Below are 21,353 nucleotides of genomic sequence, written 5' to 3' on the forward strand. Positions count from 1 at the left end.
AGAGCCTGCGGCGGGACCCCCGGGTGAGGGGGGCCGGGCAGAGGGGGCGGCGGTGGCCCGGGGGGCGGGCCCGGCGGGGGGAGCCGGGGGGGGCGGGCCGGGGCGGCCGCCCCGCCGCCGGCAGAGCGCGGGCAGCGCGCGGCGAAGCGGGCAGCGCCGCGCCGTCCCTCCCCTCCGGGCTGCGCGGCCGCGGAGCGCTGCGCTGCCCTTCCGCAGCGGGTAAGGGCGGTGGCGAGGGGCCGCGGCGTTCCGGGCCGAGCCGGCGGCCGGCGCGCACCGAGGGGGCGATGAGGCGGCCCGAGGGGGTCCCCGACCAGCCCGGGCGCTGCCGCAGCGCCGGGACGTGCCGTGCTCCGGGGAGGGCGGGGGGGGGAGGTGTCGCCGGCGAACAGGCGAGGGCACGGGTGTGCCTCTTATTGACTAGTGCTTAACCCCGACCTCGCCACCGCCCGCTTCAATGCGGCAGCGAGGGGCCCCGAGGAGAGTCCCGAGGAGAGTCCTCTGGGCGGCGGGTACCGTCCCTGTGCTGCCGGGGGGCGACAGGGAGGTGACTCAGGCCGGGGGTGAAGGCGGCACTCCCCCCGGTAACTCCGAAGGTGGTAGCCCTATTCCTCCCTCCCGGCTCCTCTTCTCTCGCCGAGACCTCTCGAGCACCAGTTGCCCGTTTTCTTGATTACAGCTCTCCTCATCCTTCCAACTTCTACAGGTGATCAGAGCATCGTGGCGGTTTTAGGTACTTACTTGGGGTCTAATTGCTTTTAAGAAACTGATGAACTTTCTTTGGAATACCTCACGTTGTTATTCTCTATTTGTATTTAATATAAGGATATGCACGTTCCTTAGCAGCAATTTCCTACTGGTTAAGTAAGTTAGAAGCTGCTATTGTCGCCACTTTAAAATGTCACATTGTTCTTTACATTTGCAAATTCTTCCATGAAAGAGTTTCTGTAGGAATTCAGTCCACTGGAAATGTCTGAAGCATTTTAATGACTTTATTCTATGATCTGACAGATACTATTTGGGAAAAAAAATCGATAAAAACTTGATGGAAGACATGAATTTTAAATAGTTTAATATTTTTAATATAGTTCCTCTTAAATAAAAAGCAGTTGCGCTCATGCATGAAATTCGGAATTTAGTAATAAATTATTGCTCAGGAGCTATCTCTGATTTTTGGCTTTTAGAAATGCAAAATTTAGTGCTTGACAACTCTTGTTACCGTTTTTAAATATAATTGCTACTAGAGAGGGATTTATTTAGGCAATAGGAAGACTGGGAAACTAAATTGAAGATTTATTTCTTTTAATGTGTAAAACTACACCAAAGCATAGGCTGCTCTTTGAGAAAGTAAATTCATTCAGTATTTAAGCATCTTCCATTATTTCAAAGCAAAGTAGAGCTGCCTTATAGAACTCCACAGATATATCATCTTATAGAAAAAAATAGCTTTATAGCCATAGAAATATTAATGTAAAATCAAAATATTATTTTAGCTTCTATTATCTGAACATAACATAACCAGATGAGAAAGTACAAAAATAAATTCGGTTCAAAGAATTATAGATTGTATGGAAGACTTTGTAGAAGAAAATACTTGGCTAAATTCCAGTATGTTATATATGGATATTTCCATGTCTGTAATGCTGTGAATCCGTTAATATAATTTTCCTACAGCACAGTCATATGTTACTTGCAAATGCTATTAATAAACACCAGGTCAAAGAAAAAAGTATTTGTTGGGAAACAAATTATTTTAGGTCAGACCTATTTTAATTTACAAAATTCACTTCCCATTAAAAGGTTTTTTTGCTTCATTGTAGTGTAAAATAAATTGGTTTTGTTGTTCCCCACAATTTCACATTACATAGTGTTCTTCAGCTCAGTTACCTGCTGTTATTGGAGTTGACATTATGTAGTAAGTTTAGCATTAATGTAAATAAGATTAATGTAAGTTAATGTTACTTAGTACAGTTGAAGAAATCTCCATTATTAATGACATGAAAGTGACTGCTCTTAGTTTTATAATATTTCTCTTCAAATACAGATGATGAACATGCAAAATGACAAAAGACTATATAGTTGTATGTATAGTTGTGAATGCATGTATGTACATATATGTATATGCTTACACACCAATGTTAGTTTCCCGTCAGAAAGAAACATTTAAACAGATGTAGCACTTTTTTTTTTTTTTTTAAAAAAAAAAAATAATTGAGAGCTATCAAACATAAATAGCAGGACTGTTAACAAGAACTTACCTTGTATATCTTAAACGTTAATCAGATAATGTATTTTCTTTTAATTTGTGAAAAGGAGACATGAATGTGAACTGTATGAAGAGAGAGCAAAAATTATTTGTGACTGTTTTCACAAGTTACACATTTTGGTTCAGTCTGTGCTTGGATTGTGTTGGTTGTCTGGTTGGTTGTTTCTCTGTTTTCTGTGGCTACATGTAGGGAATGGTGGTTTTGTTTGCATGTATGCCCGGGTGAAGGATGATGCACAAATCTCTGTGAGAACAAACGTGTTAGTGCAAATTGCCATGACTGTGGCCCCTATTTACGCTAATCAAACAAGGATTTTGCTGAAAGTGGGTACACATATCTGTGTGAGAAGTAACTTTCTTACACTATGTGGACAGATGAGTAGTTGCCTTCTCTGTTCCCACTCCCATGGAATAACTTTGTTGCTTTAACATGCACATTCGTTGTATGCTTTTTTTGCATGTGAGAAAAGTAGATGCATTTTTACATCTGCTTTCTCTCTCTTCCTGATGGTCCCCTGTAAAATTCAAAACTCCTGTGACATTTTGGGGCATTATGTCTATTGGTGCATGATGAACACCAGAGCAGCAGGAAAAGAAAGCAGACCAAGTCTCTGAGGTGACCACTAGCACAGTTCAGGTCTGGAATGTGAAATACTGTGTGCTCTGAACTGAAATATATCCATAGAGTGTACTGACGATCCTCAGTTCTGTCTGAGAAGTTAAAACATGCTCCCTTTATCCTACAGGAACCCTTTTTTTTAGGTCTTAGGCCTTGAAACCACAAGAGCAAAGTGGTGGATAAAGGTAATGCTTCCATTAGACAGAACAGCTGTAGTCCAGTGAAGAGTCAGCCCTTCAGTACAGTGCCCTGCAAACACAAGTCTTTGAAAGCCAGCAGACTACAGAGCTGTAGTCAACTCCTCTTTACCCACAGGTCGATTGTCTGACTTATGACTTGTACAAGTCAGTACCATCCACCAAGGTCCATTAGATCAGATGCAGTGCCAGACAGAAGCACTAATCCTGCCTCTGGGGCCAACCCAACTGGAAAGCAGTGTTGATATTTTATGCATCATGGAGTCAAATTCCTAGACTGGTCTGTCTGAACCACTGGGATAGCAGCAAAGAAATGTATTTCATCCTTTCTAATTAGGACATCAGGGTATTACTGTTCCTCATTGCACAGCTTGAAACACCAAGAGCCCTCCCAGTGCCTACGCTGCATTTTTTGTATTCAAGCACTTGGAGGTGTGAAACAGAGACCTCAGTTACTCTGTTGCTCATGTTCTACCAGATTGAAAACCTTTAGTTTACTACAAGGTCTGCTAAATCAAAAAAGGCTTCACAGGGAGCTATGCAGATACAGTTGTATCATACATCCCAGCCAGTCACTATTAACCAGGCTTTCCTGCTATGTGGGATAGTGCATTCCTCTCCTGCCTACCCTCTTTCCTGCCATGGAAGATGGCGGCAGTAGAAATAGGGGTTCAATGTGGAAATTTCCTAAGAACACAGGGAAGTTTGGTGCTGAGCTGCAATTTGGAAGTGAGTGGGGCTAGGGTACATGACCTCTCCGGGACTTGTTCAAATCTCAGTTATTTTCTCATCAGGCTAGATCTGACACTCAATCTCAGGGATTTTGTTCCTGGGCTTCAGGTAGAGAGTGGAAATTGCATCCTTGTGGTGGCCTTGGAGAAGTGATTCAATATGCATCTACTTTGGAGAGGCAGCTCTGCATGTCTGTGGGGCAGCTACAATGCATCAGGAGAGAGCCCACTTCAGCTTCAACTTTCCCTATCCTCACAGAAAATAAGAAGAAACATGGAAGCTTTTCTTTCAATCTGTACTTCCAAATGGCACCTCTATTTCACAAGATTTGCTTAAGGCAAATGTGGAGCTTGAGGTATTTACTCATTTCCAAGAAGGGATTTTAGCTCTGTCTTCTTCATTATTCTCACTGAAGTTTGAGAGATTGTTCATAATAAAAAGATTTGGTAGCTTCATGATTCACTAGGCTGGGTATCCAGCCAAGATATAATGATGGTTCATCAGGAGCTGTCAGCTTACATTGCATGTACTGGGGATTTCAGGTGATTGAAGACAGTCTGAAGACCACAGAACCTTAACCTTAAAATAGTAAGAACTGGAGAACTACTCCCTGAAGATATCATGACGATACAACAACAAAATTGTGAGCACCCCATAAGTGTGGAGGTCTCTGATTCACAATAAAACCTACAGATTGACTTCACACTCTCCAGAAAGGGCCATTTTCTGGAATCTGAAAGTAGACACCAGGCTCTTCACTCTGAGCTGCCTCATGATCTTTTCAGGGGATGCTAGACAATGAGTTTCCCTGTTTCTACCCACTATTTTTAGGGGCTTGTCAGGTCAGAGTTGTGCAGCTGCTGCTGAAAGAAATCTGGGGATGCCTGGAATGCCAAGGGAAAACTATTTTCATACATCAGGCTAGTTCAGTCCCAATTTAATTCCATTCTTTTCAGATTCAGTTCATCTCCGCAGTCAGCAAATTCCTCCTTATTGCATAGTTGTATTTCCTTCTGCTTCTTCCCAGATGCCTACCTCAGGCAAGCTGCAGGGACTGAGTCACCCCAGGAGTACAGTGGATATGTTCAGAGCAGCAGTACATCAAGGGCTATGAGGAACTGAGAAGAAAGGTACTCACAGTATGCCCCAGTCATAGCCCTGGACAGCAAAAAAAATCTAGTCTCCACAGGTTTTATTATCATTATCTCAGTTACTTTATCAGTGCTAATTCGGCTGTTCCTAATGCATAGATGGGAAGTGGTTCACTGGCAGGAAAGGGCCCTCTTTGGATCAGCTGGACCCTTGCTTCTATGCAGAATCATTGCTGGGATCCAAATTTGCCACCAGTGAAAATGGGAGGATGAAAGAGCATTCTCAGAGCTCAGAAATTCAAGGAATATTGTCTATGGGCTGTTTCTCAAAGATGGACCGGTTGCTAAAGCTGAGACTCAGAAATAAGTGGAACATGGACTAATTTTCTTAAAATCTACAGCAATTCTTTCCTTTCTAAGGTAATCCAAGACTTTCGTATACTCTGCTTGGGATATAATGGCTGTCTGAAGGGTAGCAAACCCACAGCTGGCTTTGTTCACTCAAAACAGGCTGGAAACAGCAGCACATAGCTATATCTGTCTGTCCTTTCCATGTACACTTGTAAGATTTTCTTCACATATGTGGGATTTTCAGCTGTAAAGGTATGAAGGTACCACTTCATGCCCAAAAGGAAACAGCCCCCAGACCTGCACCCAAGCTGAAGCACAGAAGCTCCATCTTGCAGCGGCAGTGAGCTAAAAGAAAAGACTTGTTTAGACTTTTCATGCTTTAAAAGGACTTTCTCAGCTTGTAACTTAATAGATTTAGGAAACAGGTTGCAGTTCCTTTCAGGATTTATTTTTGTGGGTTCTGGAATTAGCTATTTTATCTTTTAAAACAAGAATTCTCCATTCCTTTCTTTGATTTCCTGCCAGTTTCCTTCAATTTTAGTTTTGATTCTTCTCCTTTGCAGTTCACAACTTGAATAAAAAGAGAATAAAACCTTGCATGGAAGGAAAGCAAATGTGTAAAACTCAAGAAGTGGATTTTCTCACTTTTCCATCTCTGATTCCTTTGGAATTCCCTTCATGTGTTAAGAATCCTCAGTTCCTTATAACAACAGAGTATAATAAATGCTGCAGACAGAAGCACTCTGTCTACATCAGCTCAATTCCTTTAATGTCTGTAGTTTATTGTATGTGACACTGCATATCTGATCACAGATTCCTCAGATTGACAGACCTCCTATTGAAATCAAAGGCAGTTTTGGCAGCGGCCACAGGATTTGTGCATTGGCACAAACTCACAGGTTATACTCTTCAGGGAAAACGCTGTTACACTTTTGAGCACAGAGAAGTAAGTGAAAAGGTGAAGGAAATTATAGTCCCAGTATTTAATATTTCTTTCTTTTTTTTTTTTCCTCTTTCAGTTTTGTTGTCATGGCAAATGCAGAGCTTTTTTTACATTAATCCCTCCTCTGGAGAAAGTCTGGAGGATGTAAAAAAGGTTGGAGAGACAGTGGGATGATGCTTTCCAGGATCAAACACTTTCATTAGTTTTTACAAGTAACTTCTGTGCTGTGTTTTTTTTTTTTCCAACTAAGGTAATTGCTTTGAAAGTGATATAACTATATGCAAATTAATGCACTGTTAAAATGGAATGTAAAGGTGAAATAGAAGTTACTTAAATTTTTAAAAAACAAATTAATTTAAGGGAAGCAATTTTTATTATCTCCTTACATTTATGCTTGTGAAGAGCTGAACTAGCTAATTAAATTCTGGCTGAAAAAGTTCCCCTCTTGCAAGGGGGATTAATTTGTTTCCTTCACACTTGCAAAGTTGTTCATAATATTAGGCAAGGCTACCAGTGCTTTTATGACCACCAAGAAACTCCAAGTAATGCCATATTCAACACTGTCACTGTGTCAAGGAGAATCAGGCCAAGTCCTATGAAAACTGGTCTTTCTACATTTGGGCATTTCCAGACATTTCTTAGAAGAGCCTGCACTGACATCTGAAGGCCATATAGTAGAAAATCAGGGATCTGAAAATTAGCTAAGAACCGTTCCTATGCCCTTCTCTCACTTCCCCTCTCTAGAAACACATTTTTCTTATGAGGTGAGGGAGGTATGTAAAAATTTTTCAGGAAGGCAGAAGTTGCAACCCTAGCTAGTTAATGGGTTGCTTTGCAAGTGCTAGGAAATGGGGAAAGAGGAGGAGAAGGCTATTTGCAGGGTTCCAGCTTGGAAGAACATTCAGGAAACGAAAAGATGACTAGCAATTTGTGTCTGAAAGCAAGCAGGCTGTGAGCAGTTGCTGTGAGCACCATCTATTTCATGCGGGTTTTGATGGAACGTCCACAATTGCATAATCCATAGGGAGTTGCCTGCCCATAGGTACTTGTTGTTTGACAGATCTGTCACACTTCTCAGAAATCAAGATGCAAAATCCATCACTCAGGGACATGGTATATGTGTATCAGATACTCTCTGAGGGATGAAGAATCCCTTAAACAGCAAGTCTTTAAACTCATCCATATGAAGAATTCACATCTGTGACAGATAGAATATGGAGAGTACCCATTGTCTAACAGGTGATCTGACTCTAATGTGCTACTAAAGCACTATAAATATTCATTTTATTTCACCCTTTCAGAGACATCTATGTGGGTGAGCCCAGAGGGATAGGAACTGCTTATGCAGAACATGAACGAGAACAGCAGGATTATGTTGCATGTGCGGGATCATGTCTCTGGGAGGCATTGGCACTCCCAGCACTGGCAGTTTGAGGCAAGCATATCATTGCCTGCATGATACAGAGCTGCTGATATGACCTTCACAACAAGGGTTATGACAGAGTTCTGTAAACTTTGCTATATGGTAGAAGAATTACTTAGTCAGATCTATGACAGCTTAGCGAATCTGTAAGAAATGAGAGCACAGCAGAATTATTGCTCCTTAAAGGAGGTAGCCAAAATGTGGAAATCAATAGCATAAGACAAGAGTAATTGGTTAGATAAAGTCCTGGAGAATTCTTTGTTATGATAATTTTCTCTGTCCTCTGCTCACTATGAGGAATGTGAGTAATTCACCTATTTCAGCCCATAGAAGAAAAATGCCAGGCATTTTAGAATACCTTCTCCATGTCTTATTATGACTCCATTTGTAGATTCTTAATAAGTATGACTTTCCTTGGACTATGAAGACGGTTGGCAAAGATGTGAGATTTGCATTAGGACCGGATTTATAATTAAACAAGAACTCAAGTACTGGGTTCATGGGTTGGTGTAGAATTCTCATTCAGGTTCAAGTCTGAAGTTCCTGAAAACTAAGGAAAGTTTTGCAAAAAAACAAGCGTTCTTGGTTGTGGCTAAAGTTTTGGCTTTAGATTATAACCAAATGAAAAACATGTAGAGGTTAATCTGGATCCAAATCAAACCTCTGTCCAAATTGAGAGGTATTTCAGATTTATATTCTGGTCTCCTTACATGTGATCTTACTTTATTCTAGCTCATTTCTGTCACCTGTTTTAAGCATCACAGGTGGTGCTGCTATATTTCAGCAATGCTAATCTACCTGCTGTTGCTCTCAAGCTATGAGGTTGCATTGACTGTTATGCAGCAAACCGTCTGTGCTGCATGCTGCCAGAGTGTAGCCACATACCTGCTGATGCCCTTGGAGAATCCAGCAGATGCTCTTCTGGCAGCAGTCAGACCTGACCTTGCACACAGTCATTCCTCAGCTCTCTCTGGGTTTGCAGTGAGTGGTGGGAGGACTGAAAAGAGCAGAGCTGATTAAGGCCCTGGGCAATCTCATGCCCATACCCAGTTGAGATTATTTACTTCTGAGAAGTGTCAATGAGTATTTTAATGGACTTACTATGGGAAGAGCTGCACAATCCAGCCATAATATTTCAGTGATGCCTGTAAAGCTTTTATAGATACTTAGCTCCCCTTCACCTCTCACTCCTGTTGTCCGTGGCCCTTTTATCTCCCTTCATCTCATCTGTTGTGTTTTCTTTCTCCACCAGAGTGTCCAGAAAGTAAATAAATTCATTTTCTCTGTCTCTTTTCAAATCATGTTTCAAGATTCAGTCTTTACTTTTGAGGAGGTCAGTATTTCAGTTCTCCAAGATAAGTGCTGTGGCTACTAGAGAACCCCCTACCACCCCTCACCTGTGCAGGGAGCAGGACTTGTTCCCATATTGTCCTGTAGATGAATCTGCACTTTGCAGTGCAGACCTCTGAGCGAGTGCTGGCCCAGGTTGGAAATCCCACAGGATGCAGCACATCCCTTTGCAGAGGTAGCAGCTTATTTTTAAAGCAGTACAGTCACGCTTGCTCGCTGTTAGCCCTCAGCTGATGAACTTGCCTCTGTAACACAAGCTGAAATCTTGTCCATGCGGAGGGAAGAGCTTTCTCATGCTATTTGGTGACTGTAGAAAAAAGATTCACCCTTTCTCTTCTAAAGATGTTGTAGAGTATCACCACTTTCCACTCCAAGTACCAGCAGCCTACTAAAGAGAATGCTATAAATTTAAATTACCCTTCCTACCTGACATAACCCTGACCAGACCCTATAAAACCCAGTACCTGTGGCGGGACCTAACCTCCTGTTTGAGCAGAGGGTGGCAGAGCGAGTGACCCACTCATGAGACAAGCAATTCATGCCTCACAGGGTGCTCAGAAGCTGCAGTGATACAACATGCTAACAACACCAGGGTGTCGGGGATGTCCTGCTGTTGCTTTGTCTTGGGACACTGTGTTATACTGAGATGTTACACTAGATGGTGCATTCGACAAATTATTTGAAGAGATTGATCTTCCCATGCTGAAAGCTCTTGGAGCAAGGCTGACCATAACAAGCCCATTTGCTGTATATACATGGTAAATAATTTTCATAACTTTTCACAAAATTGATGCTTCTGTACAAAAGTTGAATGCAACCACAGCTGCCAAGGCAGCACTTGAGACTTTGGCATTAATGTCTGTAGGTTTGGGGGATATTTTTGTCCATCACAGATCTTTGACTAATTCACAAGTCACTTAGAAACAAGCAAACTGTAGTGTCATACTGAGGGATGCTTGAGTTTGGATAGAGGAAAGATCTGTTAGAAAATATTCCTTATTAACCTGCATTTCCCCTATCCCATCAATCTAGGTGAATTAAATGGAACTGAAGATATGCACATATTGATTTATTTGCCCCATGGCCAGATACTTTGCCGTAGGGCAGTGCTTCTAATGAGGAGTGATGGCTTCCCTTCCCCTCCCCAGAAGGGAGGATTAACCTGCAGGCAGGCCTGTGGGACAGTGCATACAGACAGGACTCCTATGTCCAGGCCATTAGTTCCTGCCCTTCCCATTGGGTGTGTGGAAGCCCTTCTGTATTCAGGATTTGGGGCAGGGGAGTAGGCAGCAGAGCAAGCAGCACACATATTGCTGGGAACTGTTGACAGCTTCACCAAGGAGCTCAGAAGAGCCCTCCGGGTTGGAGGCGTGGGCTGTGGATGTGCTCTGTGAACTGATGGTTACAGACCAATCTTAAGGTAACAGTCCTAGAGCGCGTCCTGCCCCTTTGTGACTTTCTTTGGGACATACGTTATGGCAGAAATCACTAGGTGGTGCTGTTACACATAAATCTTACAGTTTTTCTTGATATCCACACATTTTCAGTCTTTGGAGAAATGGTTCTTGTTAGGGTTGGTTTTACCATACCTCTTTGAAAAGCTGCTGAATTAGAGAAAAGTAGCAGGCAGCAATAGCTAGCTGGAAGGGAGTGTAGCTTCTTCAGACCCTTGTATCTATGCTTGGGCTGAGATTTCTGGAGGAAGAGACTGACTGCACACAGGTAGCACCCACCCTCTTCCTGGGAGAAGTCTGTGTGCTCAAATCCAGCATCCTCCCCCATTGAAAACTCAGCTTTGAGGGCCCTGGATTTCTGTTTCCTCTGGAGTGATAGCAGTGTGCCAAGACACAGCATTCTCTTAGTTTACATGGAGAAATTTAGATGAATTTCATAGAAAGGGAAATCTTAGTAAGATAAGTTGCCTTCTAGGGTCATAAATGGAGAAGTAAAATAATGTCAGAAGAGATTATGAATTTCCTGAATGTGAATTCTTTAGAAAAGGAACTGTCCCAGGTTATAATTTATTTCTAAACTACTTCTTACTGAGAGAGACTTATAAGCATCTTAGATCTCAGATTTATTTTCTGATTGGTTTGGAACTTTTATTTTTAGTATTATTTAAAACAAATATGTCTTGATGGTTTTCATTTCTAAAAATTGGTATAGTTTAAATGGAAATACACACATACATATTAATATGTTTCATTTTTTAGGTAGATTCTATATATTGTACAAATGTACACATAGATCCCATCATTCTGTCCTCACACCAATACTTACTTTAGGAGATTATTGGGAAACCAGGCAATGAAACTCATCATTAACAGAAAGCAGAAATACAGTCTATCCTTCTAGTGACTAATCTCTGGCAATCCATCCAACCTTCTTTTTTACCTTTCACATTCCACTCTTTGCCTTGGTTGTCTGGTTTAGGTCTTCACCCCTCAGATGTTTACTACTTACTGCATATGTAACCATGTATTTTAATATTTTAAGGGTAAGGCCTTAGACCTTGCCTACCAGGAAGAAGTTATACCGAATTAACTATACTGATTTAGAAATTGATTTAGTTAAATCACTGCAACTCTCCTGAGCACTTTATATCACTTCAGTTTAAGTCATGAGTCAATGAGTAACAAATCAATTCTGTTGGCAGAGAGTAAGAAAGATTAGACTGGATTTTCAGCTCTTCTGTCTCAGCATTTATTAGGCTAAGACCTCTTCAGGGCTTGTTGCTGTTCTCTTTAATTTTCTCTGCCTAATGGACCTGATCCAGCTCTTGATGGAGTAAATGAAGGTTTTCCATGACCTCCAGCTGGGAGCTGGAGATGGCAATATCTTTATTAAAAACCTAGAGAAGCTTAGAATGACAAATAACTCAAACCTGCCTCCTCACTGCATACAGAGTTCTCAGATTGTGGCTCATATTGCAGAAATCGCCCCTGATCTGAAAAATGTAGTATTATTAGAAAAATGTAGTATTCAGGACAGGAAAATTCATCCTCTGAAGATAGCAGTCTCTAGTACCATTATACTTAGAGTATCACCATGCAGAGAGTCATAATATGACTTGATTTTCCCAAAACCTGCAGATAAGTAAGATCTCATATATATTTTGAGATGGGATGAAAATAATCTTTTTGTCAATCCCCACAGATTTTGTGCATTCAGGTTCGATAGACTCAGGACTCAGGTTATTCCTGGTTTTGTACTGGCTTAACCAGAAACTAGGCTGATATACTCCCAAATCAAAAAGCACAGCTTTTTCAAAATGCGTTTCAAAAAGTGTTTGCTTTTTTTTTTTGTTGTTGTTGTTGTTCTCCTTCTCTATCTTTCTTCACACTTTACAAACCACTACTAATAAATAAGAAGGATATCTGAGAGTACGCTGAATGAGAATATGCTGAGCTCCACTCACTGAAAATTTTGCTTACTTATTCCTGGCTGTAGAGTGTAGAAGTGTAGCAGGAGTTGAACTCTTGGAGTGTCTGCCTATTCCAGAAAAGAGTAACTAACTCACTTGTTTACAAACCTAAGATTTTTGTTTAGTGCAAAGTAATTTTTCTCTTTCTGAACTGGATGTTAACAAAGCTCTAAACTCTGTAACCAACGATGTCCTGGCATGCTCTTACAATTCACCTACAACTCCTGGAAGCCTTTATATTGTACGTAGTGATGTCCCCTTCCATTTCTATCTCTATTCCAAATGTGTTCTCTTGCTTATTTTACAGGTTTATGATGGAACTTACATCTTTGCCTAAATTCCTTTGGACAAATGACAACAAACTTCTGCATCACCATTTTCCGGACATATTGGCTACTGTTCATACCACACAAGACATTCCCAAAGAAGTTGTTTTTGGACCATGCATGCTCCAGAACACCCTGCTGGACACTGTAGCTTTTATTGCTCTCAAGTGTTCTGATAGACGGAATATCCACTATGTATTTAAGGTAGGAGAAAGTAGCATTTAATGTTAGTTGTATCAAAAAGGGTTACACCATCCCTGAGAAGGTAACTTGGCCAAGGGGTAGATTTTTGTTTTGTTCAGCACAACTAACAGCTCCTTCAAAGGGGAGAAGTAGCCAGTGAATTTTTGATTTATGAGCCGTAGACTGGAGGGACCTCAGTGAAAACTGTTTCCTTTGCAGGCAGAATACAGAGTCCCATTTCTATGCTGATGATTGATGACCTTCTTCAGCACTGACTGGGAATAGGAGGAAAGAGGGACAAATAGTTTACAGATTTCATGCTCAGGTTTTATCCTTACAAAGGACAAAGTTATCTTATCAGGAGGTGTGACAGCCCTGTGAGAGCAGAGAGGGAAGACTGTGGCATTGCACTAATTCATGCAGGTGGTACATTCATGGCATTTGTTGACAGATCTGAGCAAGCGTTAACCCAATTCGCTCAGTTATCCATGAAAGTAAAATCACAATGGCAGTGATCTCATCGCAGGCTGTGTAGAAGATATCAGTCAGGCAATCAGTCCACACAATCTTCAGGCAGCCACAATTTATTGCTATTAGTACATGGGCCTCCTAAAGTTACTTTAGATATGCCCGTCTGTGTTACAGCTGCACTTCTCAATCACTAGAGAAGCCACACAGATGTCTGTGAAACAAAAGGAACTGTCATATAGGGAAAATCAGAAATCCCAGGACTATGATAGAGTGTTAACTCTCCAGCCCTAGTTCACATTATTTTTGTTCTCTAGCCGCTGTTTATCATAACATTTTCATTTGGACGATGCGTATTTCTCATGCTGGCCCCTTTCCTTGGCTTTCTGTGTCTTGGAGTGCATTTCAGTCATCATTGGTCCAGGCGAAGACAGGGAGGTAGTGTTTTATAATGTGGGGCAAGCAAATTTCCCACATGCTATGTCATGGATGTATCTGGGAGAGATCCAAGTTCTCTTAAGATTTCTGTGCTCTGGTGGAGAGAAATCTGAGGGAGTATGTATAATATGGAAGATGCAGCCCTTGGGAGACACCTGCTTGACACTTTTGCTTTAAACAAATTAAGAAAGAGAAAAAGAGGCTTCAGGGGTTTTCTGACTGTTTGAGTCTCTGGAACAAGTTTGCTTGCTTGGACAGTGTTATTAGTACTCCAGGAGAAATACAAGCTCTTTGGAGAAAGATCTATCCTGAAACAAGGGTTTATTTATGGAATATGTCTGTATTTCTCCTGGGAGTTTTGGAATTACTGTAGACTCAAGAAAGAGCCTCAAAGGATTTCTACATTGGAAGAGCCCTCCAGAGGGATGGCTTTCATGTTTTGCTACATTTGAGCTAAGTAATTGTTATGCAGCCATGAAATTGGATGCCTGAGTTGGCTCAAATCTCTGTCTTTTGGCAGTAAATACATCAAATTCTGTGCAAGTAGCTGTCTCAGATGCAATTGGTGGTCCCATATCCTGATAGCTACTCGTAACTAAAGGTAAACCTTTCAGAAATCAGGAACTATTGTTAAGCTCCTAACTGTATGAATAGACAATTAATTAACAATTCAATCATGACACTGTGTTGTTATCATGGCACTGAGGTGCAAAACAAGAAATGGGTTTTGATATGCTGGCTATGGTACAAACAGAATACATGCAGGAATAATTTGGTAAGATGGATTCTTTGTAGCTGAGGTTCATGTTCATCATAGTTCAGCAGCACTCCTGCAAGACTTTGGGGAATATTATTTCTAACAAGTGTTTCCTCGTCTTGCGCTTTTATGGTTAGTCCAAAAGGGAGATTTAAGTTTTTTCTCTCATCCGCTTGGAGACCCTAATTTAAGCTCCTTGGGCCAATTTGTATGCTTGGGCAAAGAAAATGCCTTGGCAACCATAGGCACAGGTGGTTCTTTCCAGCAAACCATTCATCCCAGCAAAGCAAACTGGCCCCTGACAAAGCTTTCTGTCCCACTGAGTTCCTCTGCCCCTTAGAGCTTCTTGTGGGTTCCAAGGAAGAGTCTTATTCTCTCCCTTCTCCAGCCTCTATCAAGGAAGCCAGATCGCCTCCATAGCCCAGCTGTGATTGAGCCTGTTGGGCTGTGAAGCCTTTACCTCACAGATGAGTGCAAAGGATTCATCTCAGGGATTGCCATCTCCAGAAGAGGGTGGGCTTGCAGGGTTTGTAGTGTCCCCAAACACATGGAAAAACTAAAGCTGCTTTTAGTTGACAGCACCCAGATCTTATGTTCTGTCTTTTACTTCTCCCCACCTTCTTTAAGCTCTTAGCTCTGTCCCTGGAGTCCTGGTTCCTGGAGGAGCTGTGTTCCCTTTGACTTTGCTTAGAGCGCCGGGTGGATACTCAGTATTTCTGAAACACAGAAACTAATAAATGACAGCCTCTGTCATAGCTATTAGTTACAACCACTGCGTGTGGGTGGGTGTGCTTGTGTTGCTGTCAGACTTTTGTATTTCTCAATCATTGTTAATTACCATGGCATTTAGAGAGAACCAGCTACAGGGCATGCAGATTTATTTTCTCCCTTATACTAATTAATTATCATCCTAATCGTCCCTTAATGTTTCATGCTTGTATTCAAGCTACTAATGTGGTCATACTTTTCATGGTAGGTAATAGTCAGAGAGAGTTAAAAACAGAGAAAGAAATAGCCAAAATACTGTTTCTGATACCAAACACCAGTGAATGGCTGTCCTGCAATTAGTGGAAAACAAAGACCTATACATTGCTTGGGGTGAAATTTAGATCATACTTGTCATTAGACATTTTTCATTTCCAAACTTCTTCCTTTCTAAACAATGACTTAGTGCTTCAAAAATCAGTTGAGGCTTTTTATTCATGTAAATGTTGCCCTTGATCGCCCTGTGTTTCAGCCTCCAAGCTTTGAAAATCTTCCCCATCTTTCAAATACTGCAGAGGACATAGATCTGCTGTGGTAAACACCAAAGAAAAACGTATAAAGAAATAAATCATTCCCTATTTAGAACAAATGCCATAAAGTAACTGAGATGGGAGCCACACGTTGACTGAGAAAGACAAAGCCAAATGTTTTAGAGTTATATTATTTCCAGAGCATGGTCAACCTGTGACTACATGACTCAGGAATCCTGTGAGCAGTAGACTTAATATTATTTTTTAACTTCTGAGTGCCTGACCTTGCAACCTAAGAAACAGTTTTTAACTTAATCTGTTTGGTATTTCTGAATGCACACATACTGAAAGTAAATCAACCCCTCACAGCTCTCAGAAATAATTGGATGAAAAATATTCATCTGATGAGTTTTTATCTGGTTAGATACCTTGAAATTAATGTAATCAATTTATCAAAAGCAGAAATAGGAATATATAATTTTATTTCTGAAAAAGGGATGAGATCATATAAGTGCTTCTTATTTGTATTTATTACAATCTATTTTTTATGTAATCTTGCCAAACAGTTATACATGAAGATGTGTCTCCTTAGGGTGCTGAATCAAATAATCAAGATTGTTCTTACACCTCCTGATCCATATCCTCCTATGTCAGTGAAAAACTCCACATGCAACTGCCCAGAGTGTGTGTTCATTTCTGGGCTCACACTGCACTGATCCAGAGGTCTGTACATCTCACACCCCCCAGACCACAGCACTCGCACCTCTCCTAATGCATATCCCATTTTCACATGGGATTGAGACCCCTACTTACAGAGGAGCACACCTTCTGTATCTCTGTGATCCACACCTGACATGGTCCCATGGGACAACCTGCTTGGACAGAGGACATCATCCTTGCCATGAGTGGGCTAGAGACTGACCAACGTACCAGCCCTGCCATTGCCATGAGAAGTTACCTGTGAACATCGGTGTCTCCTTCTCCCTCCCATGCAGCTGTATTCCCAGAGCTCTTAGCACTCACGCTGGGAAAGCCTTCTCCCTATGGTGATTTTGGATTTGGTGATACTGGCATATGAATTGGGCTCACAGCATTGGCATACTGGCCCTGTGTGAGGAAGAAAACAATCTTTGTTCTTGAATTTGATGGAAATCTATTTTGGGTCCCAAGACCTGAAACTTCATTTCTGTGTCCTGTCTCACAGGTAGACGTTACGTCTGTGCACAGTCCCACAGGACTGCCTTGGATGAGACTTGTACAAGCAGCTGCCAATAGCAAGGAGCAAAACTTGGAAGCTTACTTAGAAAACAGTCAGTTATATTATCGCTCTACCAGGAAAATCAACAAAAATGAGGAGCTGCTTGTCTGGTATGATGAGGAGCTTTCCAGCCTCTTGGGTTTCAATGAGATAAAAGCTCAGAGTCCCCAGAATGGTAAGTACCAAATTGCTGACTGCAGGGGTCACTAAGGACTGAAGTGAGTCTGCAACTTCTTTAGTATGTGGTGATATTGTTATACAGGAAATATAACCTGCCTGAGTTCTCAGCCAGTCAGCTAGGGGAAAAGACCTTCCACTTTGGGGATTGAGCTGAAGGCATGAAGCAAGAACAAATTTAGAGTTCTCAATGCCATTTTCATTGCTACTTTCCAGCAGAGAATGGTGCACTAGGGATTAATGCTGAAATTTTTGAGCTGTGTAATGGAAGTCTATGCACCTGACTACCTTGGAATCCTAAAAGCCTAAAATATCAGTTGGAAATATGCCATTTTTAGCTCACTGAGGAATCAGGTATAGACTAGTGTTCAGCTTTAATCTTATGATCAGGGCTATAAAAATACATAACAATGCAAACAGTACCACATAGAGCACAGTCTGCCTGTTTAGTGTGGGACACAGTGGGAGCAAGGAAAAGGGCATGATTTTAATTCTGAGATGTTGCTAGAAATTTATTGCTCTAAAAGAAATTGGCTTGGCAATTGTTGAAAAAAGAATCTAGACTATGGAGAGACCAAGCAAATCACTGTCAGGTCCATGCCAAGTTTGACTCCAGCTGTCATTTGCTCCAAACTTTGATCTAGTTAGACTGGAATAAAACCCTTTCTACATTCCCTTTAGCTGATTTAAAACAGTTTATATAGGTTGGTTAGTAAAGGTGTAGGTTGGTAAAGGTGTGAGTTGGTAAATTTATATGGTAATGTACTTGCCTGTAAATTAATATTAAATTAATACAGACACATTCATAGCAGGAACCCACTAAATAATTTTAACTGATTTCAGTGTATTCTGTTAGCTTCTGTGTAGACACACACTGTCAGCCTTTTGAATTTACCAGGGCAAAGTATTATCTACACCAGACACACCATATCTTCTAGCCTGAAAGCTTTAAACTAGCAGGTATAATGTTCCACCCAAACCAGCAGCCTTATTTTCTTATAAAAAGTTCCATTTCTGTAGTTTGGGAAGTGATCTAAGCTGTTCTGAGCCTACAAATTAGTGGTTTGTAGTTCTACCCAACCAATGTACGAACTTTCCTATGTATCCCAGGCCTCAGGTTCTGTCTGGCATCATTTGCATTTAAAAACTGCTGTGTGTTGTGAAATAACATAGCACAGATACTGTTTACAAAGGTTAAGATGTGCCATATGTGTCTGCACTGCCATTAGCTCTACCATGTTTAATCTTGTGTGATACAGGAGATGTTTCTGGGTTTTTGTTTGTGTCAATGACAGGGTCAGAATCTGTATCCATCCGTGATTCTACCTTTGCAAAACTCACCATCTGTTGTCTGTTTCTGCAGAGTTGAGATGCCAAGAATGCGACCGAGTCTTTAAATGTGAGCATTCCTATCTCTCCCATGTGCGCTTCCTATGTGTCCCAGAGAAGAGCGCCCTGCTATGGAGAAAATTCCAGAAACCTAAGACTGAAAAGAGCAACTTAGCTGAGCAGACCACGAATTTTCACAGCCTGGCAAGGGATTTAGAGATCAAAATGGCAGCTTGTACAGATAATGCCCGCGGTCTCACAGGAGAAAGAAGAACAAAATCTGAAGAGCCTGAGAACAACAGGAGCAGGCAAACAGTGTTGTTGGAGAAAACCAATAATCTGAGTGAGGAACATAACTGTGGGGGCAAGGAAGAGGTTGGGGGAGAGCATGCATTGGCTGGTTCTTTCTGGAAACTGAGGTCAGAGAGACAGTCAGCTAGGAAGGATGCTTTAGAGCAGAAGCAGAGTGCTTTCACTGAGGTCAGGAGGATGAAGGAGAAGCTGAGAAATGAGAGACTGAAGGAGCCAGGACAGGAGGATACCACTGTCCCACTTGGTAAAGAGCAGATATCAAAGGAAGTGCTGCTGAACTCCTCCGGTAGTGCATTCTCCTTTGTGTGGCCCACCAGAGCCCGAGGAGAACAGAAGAGTGCTTTTAGCAAACCCAGTAAGTGTCTAACAGAAAGAGCTGCAATAAATTCTTCTCAACCCATGAGTGAGTCACCAAAGAGCCTCGAGGAGCTGTCTAGCTTCATTGCTACCACAGACATCATGTGCTGCAGCACTCTTCTCAATTCCAAGTTCTTTGTCAGTGATCTGTGTAATGCTCAGATGCTGCAGACAAGCATTACTCGGAGCAATGTTTTCCCATATACCTCAGAACCGTGGCCCAAACAAGCAGGAGGACAGTTACAAAACACAACCACCACTTCTTCTTCCTCCTCTTCCTTGACTCTTCTTCCTCCCACCTTCACGTCCTTTGGAGTGGCTGCCCAGAACTGGTGTGCCAAATGCAACCTGTCCTTTCGCATGACATCTGATTTAGTCTTCCACATGCGGTCACATCACAAAAAAGAATACTCCTCAACTGAATCCCAGTGCAAGAGGAGACGAGAGGAGAAGCTTACATGTCCCATTTGTCATGAGTACTTCCGAGAACGCCATCATTTATCCCGGCACATGACTTCTCATAATTAGAGCTGTGCAGACAGATCTCACTGAGGGACTGGGCAAGTTGGGTAAAGAAGGGGAACATAGTTCACTTGTATCCATTTCTTTTTGAGTTTACATTAATTTCTTACAGGAAATCACTGTTTACAGTAATTTATAATAGATGCTTTGCAAAAAAATATAAAATGTTTACAAGAGTCTGAGTGGGTTCTAAGTTTTGAAAACTCAACCTAGCCCTTGTCAATCTATTTTTGAGGAAATAAAATAGTGAAATGAATGCACATGCAGTATTAATTTGCAAAGAGTTGGGACCAAAATTATTGTTTTGCAAATGGAGTTTTCTTTGCTTGTATTTGATTTGCTGGTGTCTGTGCAGTACAATGTAAATACAAAAGCAACAACCACCTCATTGAATGAGGAATCTTTAAGCACTAAAAAAAATAGAGCTTATATGCTAAAAGAAAGGAAGCAACAGTTTCTAGCAGCTTTGGTGGACTCAATTCTTTATGTTAGCTGAATCAGCTCTCTTATCAGATTTGTGAGTCTGAGTAAAAAACTTGTATCTCAGTGTCTCCTTGGCTTTGAAAAGGACTTGAAGTTAAGACTCTGTCTGAAATTTGTGATTGTCAACAAGTGACCAGTAGACTGTCAAAGAGGATGTGACTTGTAAATCACTATACCTGAGTTCTGTTCTAGGCTCTGCCACTTTTGAAAAATCTTTTACAATCAACTTAGATCTGTATCAAAACATGACCCATTGTCAACATTGCGGAGGCAGGGAGCACAAATTCTGCCCTGATGTGTGCTTGCAAGATCTGTGTGACTTTAGTAGGTGTACAGATCTGATGGGGGTAGAATTTTGTCTGTAGTATTTAGGTTTTGGATATACTGAAGGAAGCAACTAGGGTATTTGAGTTACTATTAGCTACTGATAGATAGAATCTGCACACTAATTGTGGATGACAGGCTCTGCTCTGCTAACAACTAGAAGAGGAATGGACATCCACAAAATGATACAGGCATACGTGAATTGCATTCCACTAGACCAGCTTGTCTATCCTCTGGTTTCTACATGAGCCAATTCCAGCTTTTTTTAAATGAAAGTGCCAAATTATTTCTACAGCCTGTCCGTCTGAGATATTTTTCTCTTGCCTACTTCAGTTTGAGATCTGCTTAGTTGCAGAAGCAAATGAGTTTATACTGTTCTAGGTGTATAGGGGGGAAGCAACAATCCTGTCTATTGTTACTGCAAGCTCATCTAATTTGCCTTTCATTACTTTTTTAATCCATTTAGGGGATTAAATGCTCTTGATAATTTATGACAATGTGTTCTTCAAGCAAGCATTTATCTCTCTTGCATAGTATTTTTTCAGATTGTCTGATGTTTTTGTGGCCTGTCTCTGAGCCTCATCTGCTATTATTCCCTTTTAGATAGAGAATGATCAGAAACCACTCATTTCCCAGACAAGAGTAAATGACATTGCAGTATGTTCCTTATTATTTTCCACCATACTGATGATATAGTCCAGTGTTTGTCTGCTGCACACTGGACAGAATTTTTCTTTGAGTTCTCATGATGATGCCTAGGCTGATAATGCAAGTATCAGCAAGTAAAC

General features: G+C 41.4%; 1 protein-coding gene across 1 annotated transcript; it reads left to right on the plus strand.

The window, feature by feature from the left end:
* The first annotated feature begins 146 nt into the window (after positions 1-146).
* On the plus strand, positions 147-20,040 carry ZNF488 (zinc finger protein 488). The gene is made up of 4 exons (XM_074874005.1): positions 147-219; positions 12,704-12,926; positions 17,008-17,236; positions 18,602-20,040. The coding sequence occupies exons 2-4, from the start codon at positions 12,708-12,710 to the stop codon at positions 19,762-19,764; spliced, it is 1,611 nt and encodes a 536-aa protein (XP_074730106.1). The 5' UTR covers positions 147-219; positions 12,704-12,707; the 3' UTR covers positions 19,765-20,040.
* Positions 20,041-21,353: the final 1,313 nt, after the last annotated feature.

This window comes from Strix uralensis, chromosome 7, assembly GCF_047716275.1.
Source record: "Strix uralensis isolate ZFMK-TIS-50842 chromosome 7, bStrUra1, whole genome shotgun sequence".
Classification (NCBI taxonomy): Eukaryota; Metazoa; Chordata; class Aves; order Strigiformes; family Strigidae; genus Strix; species Strix uralensis.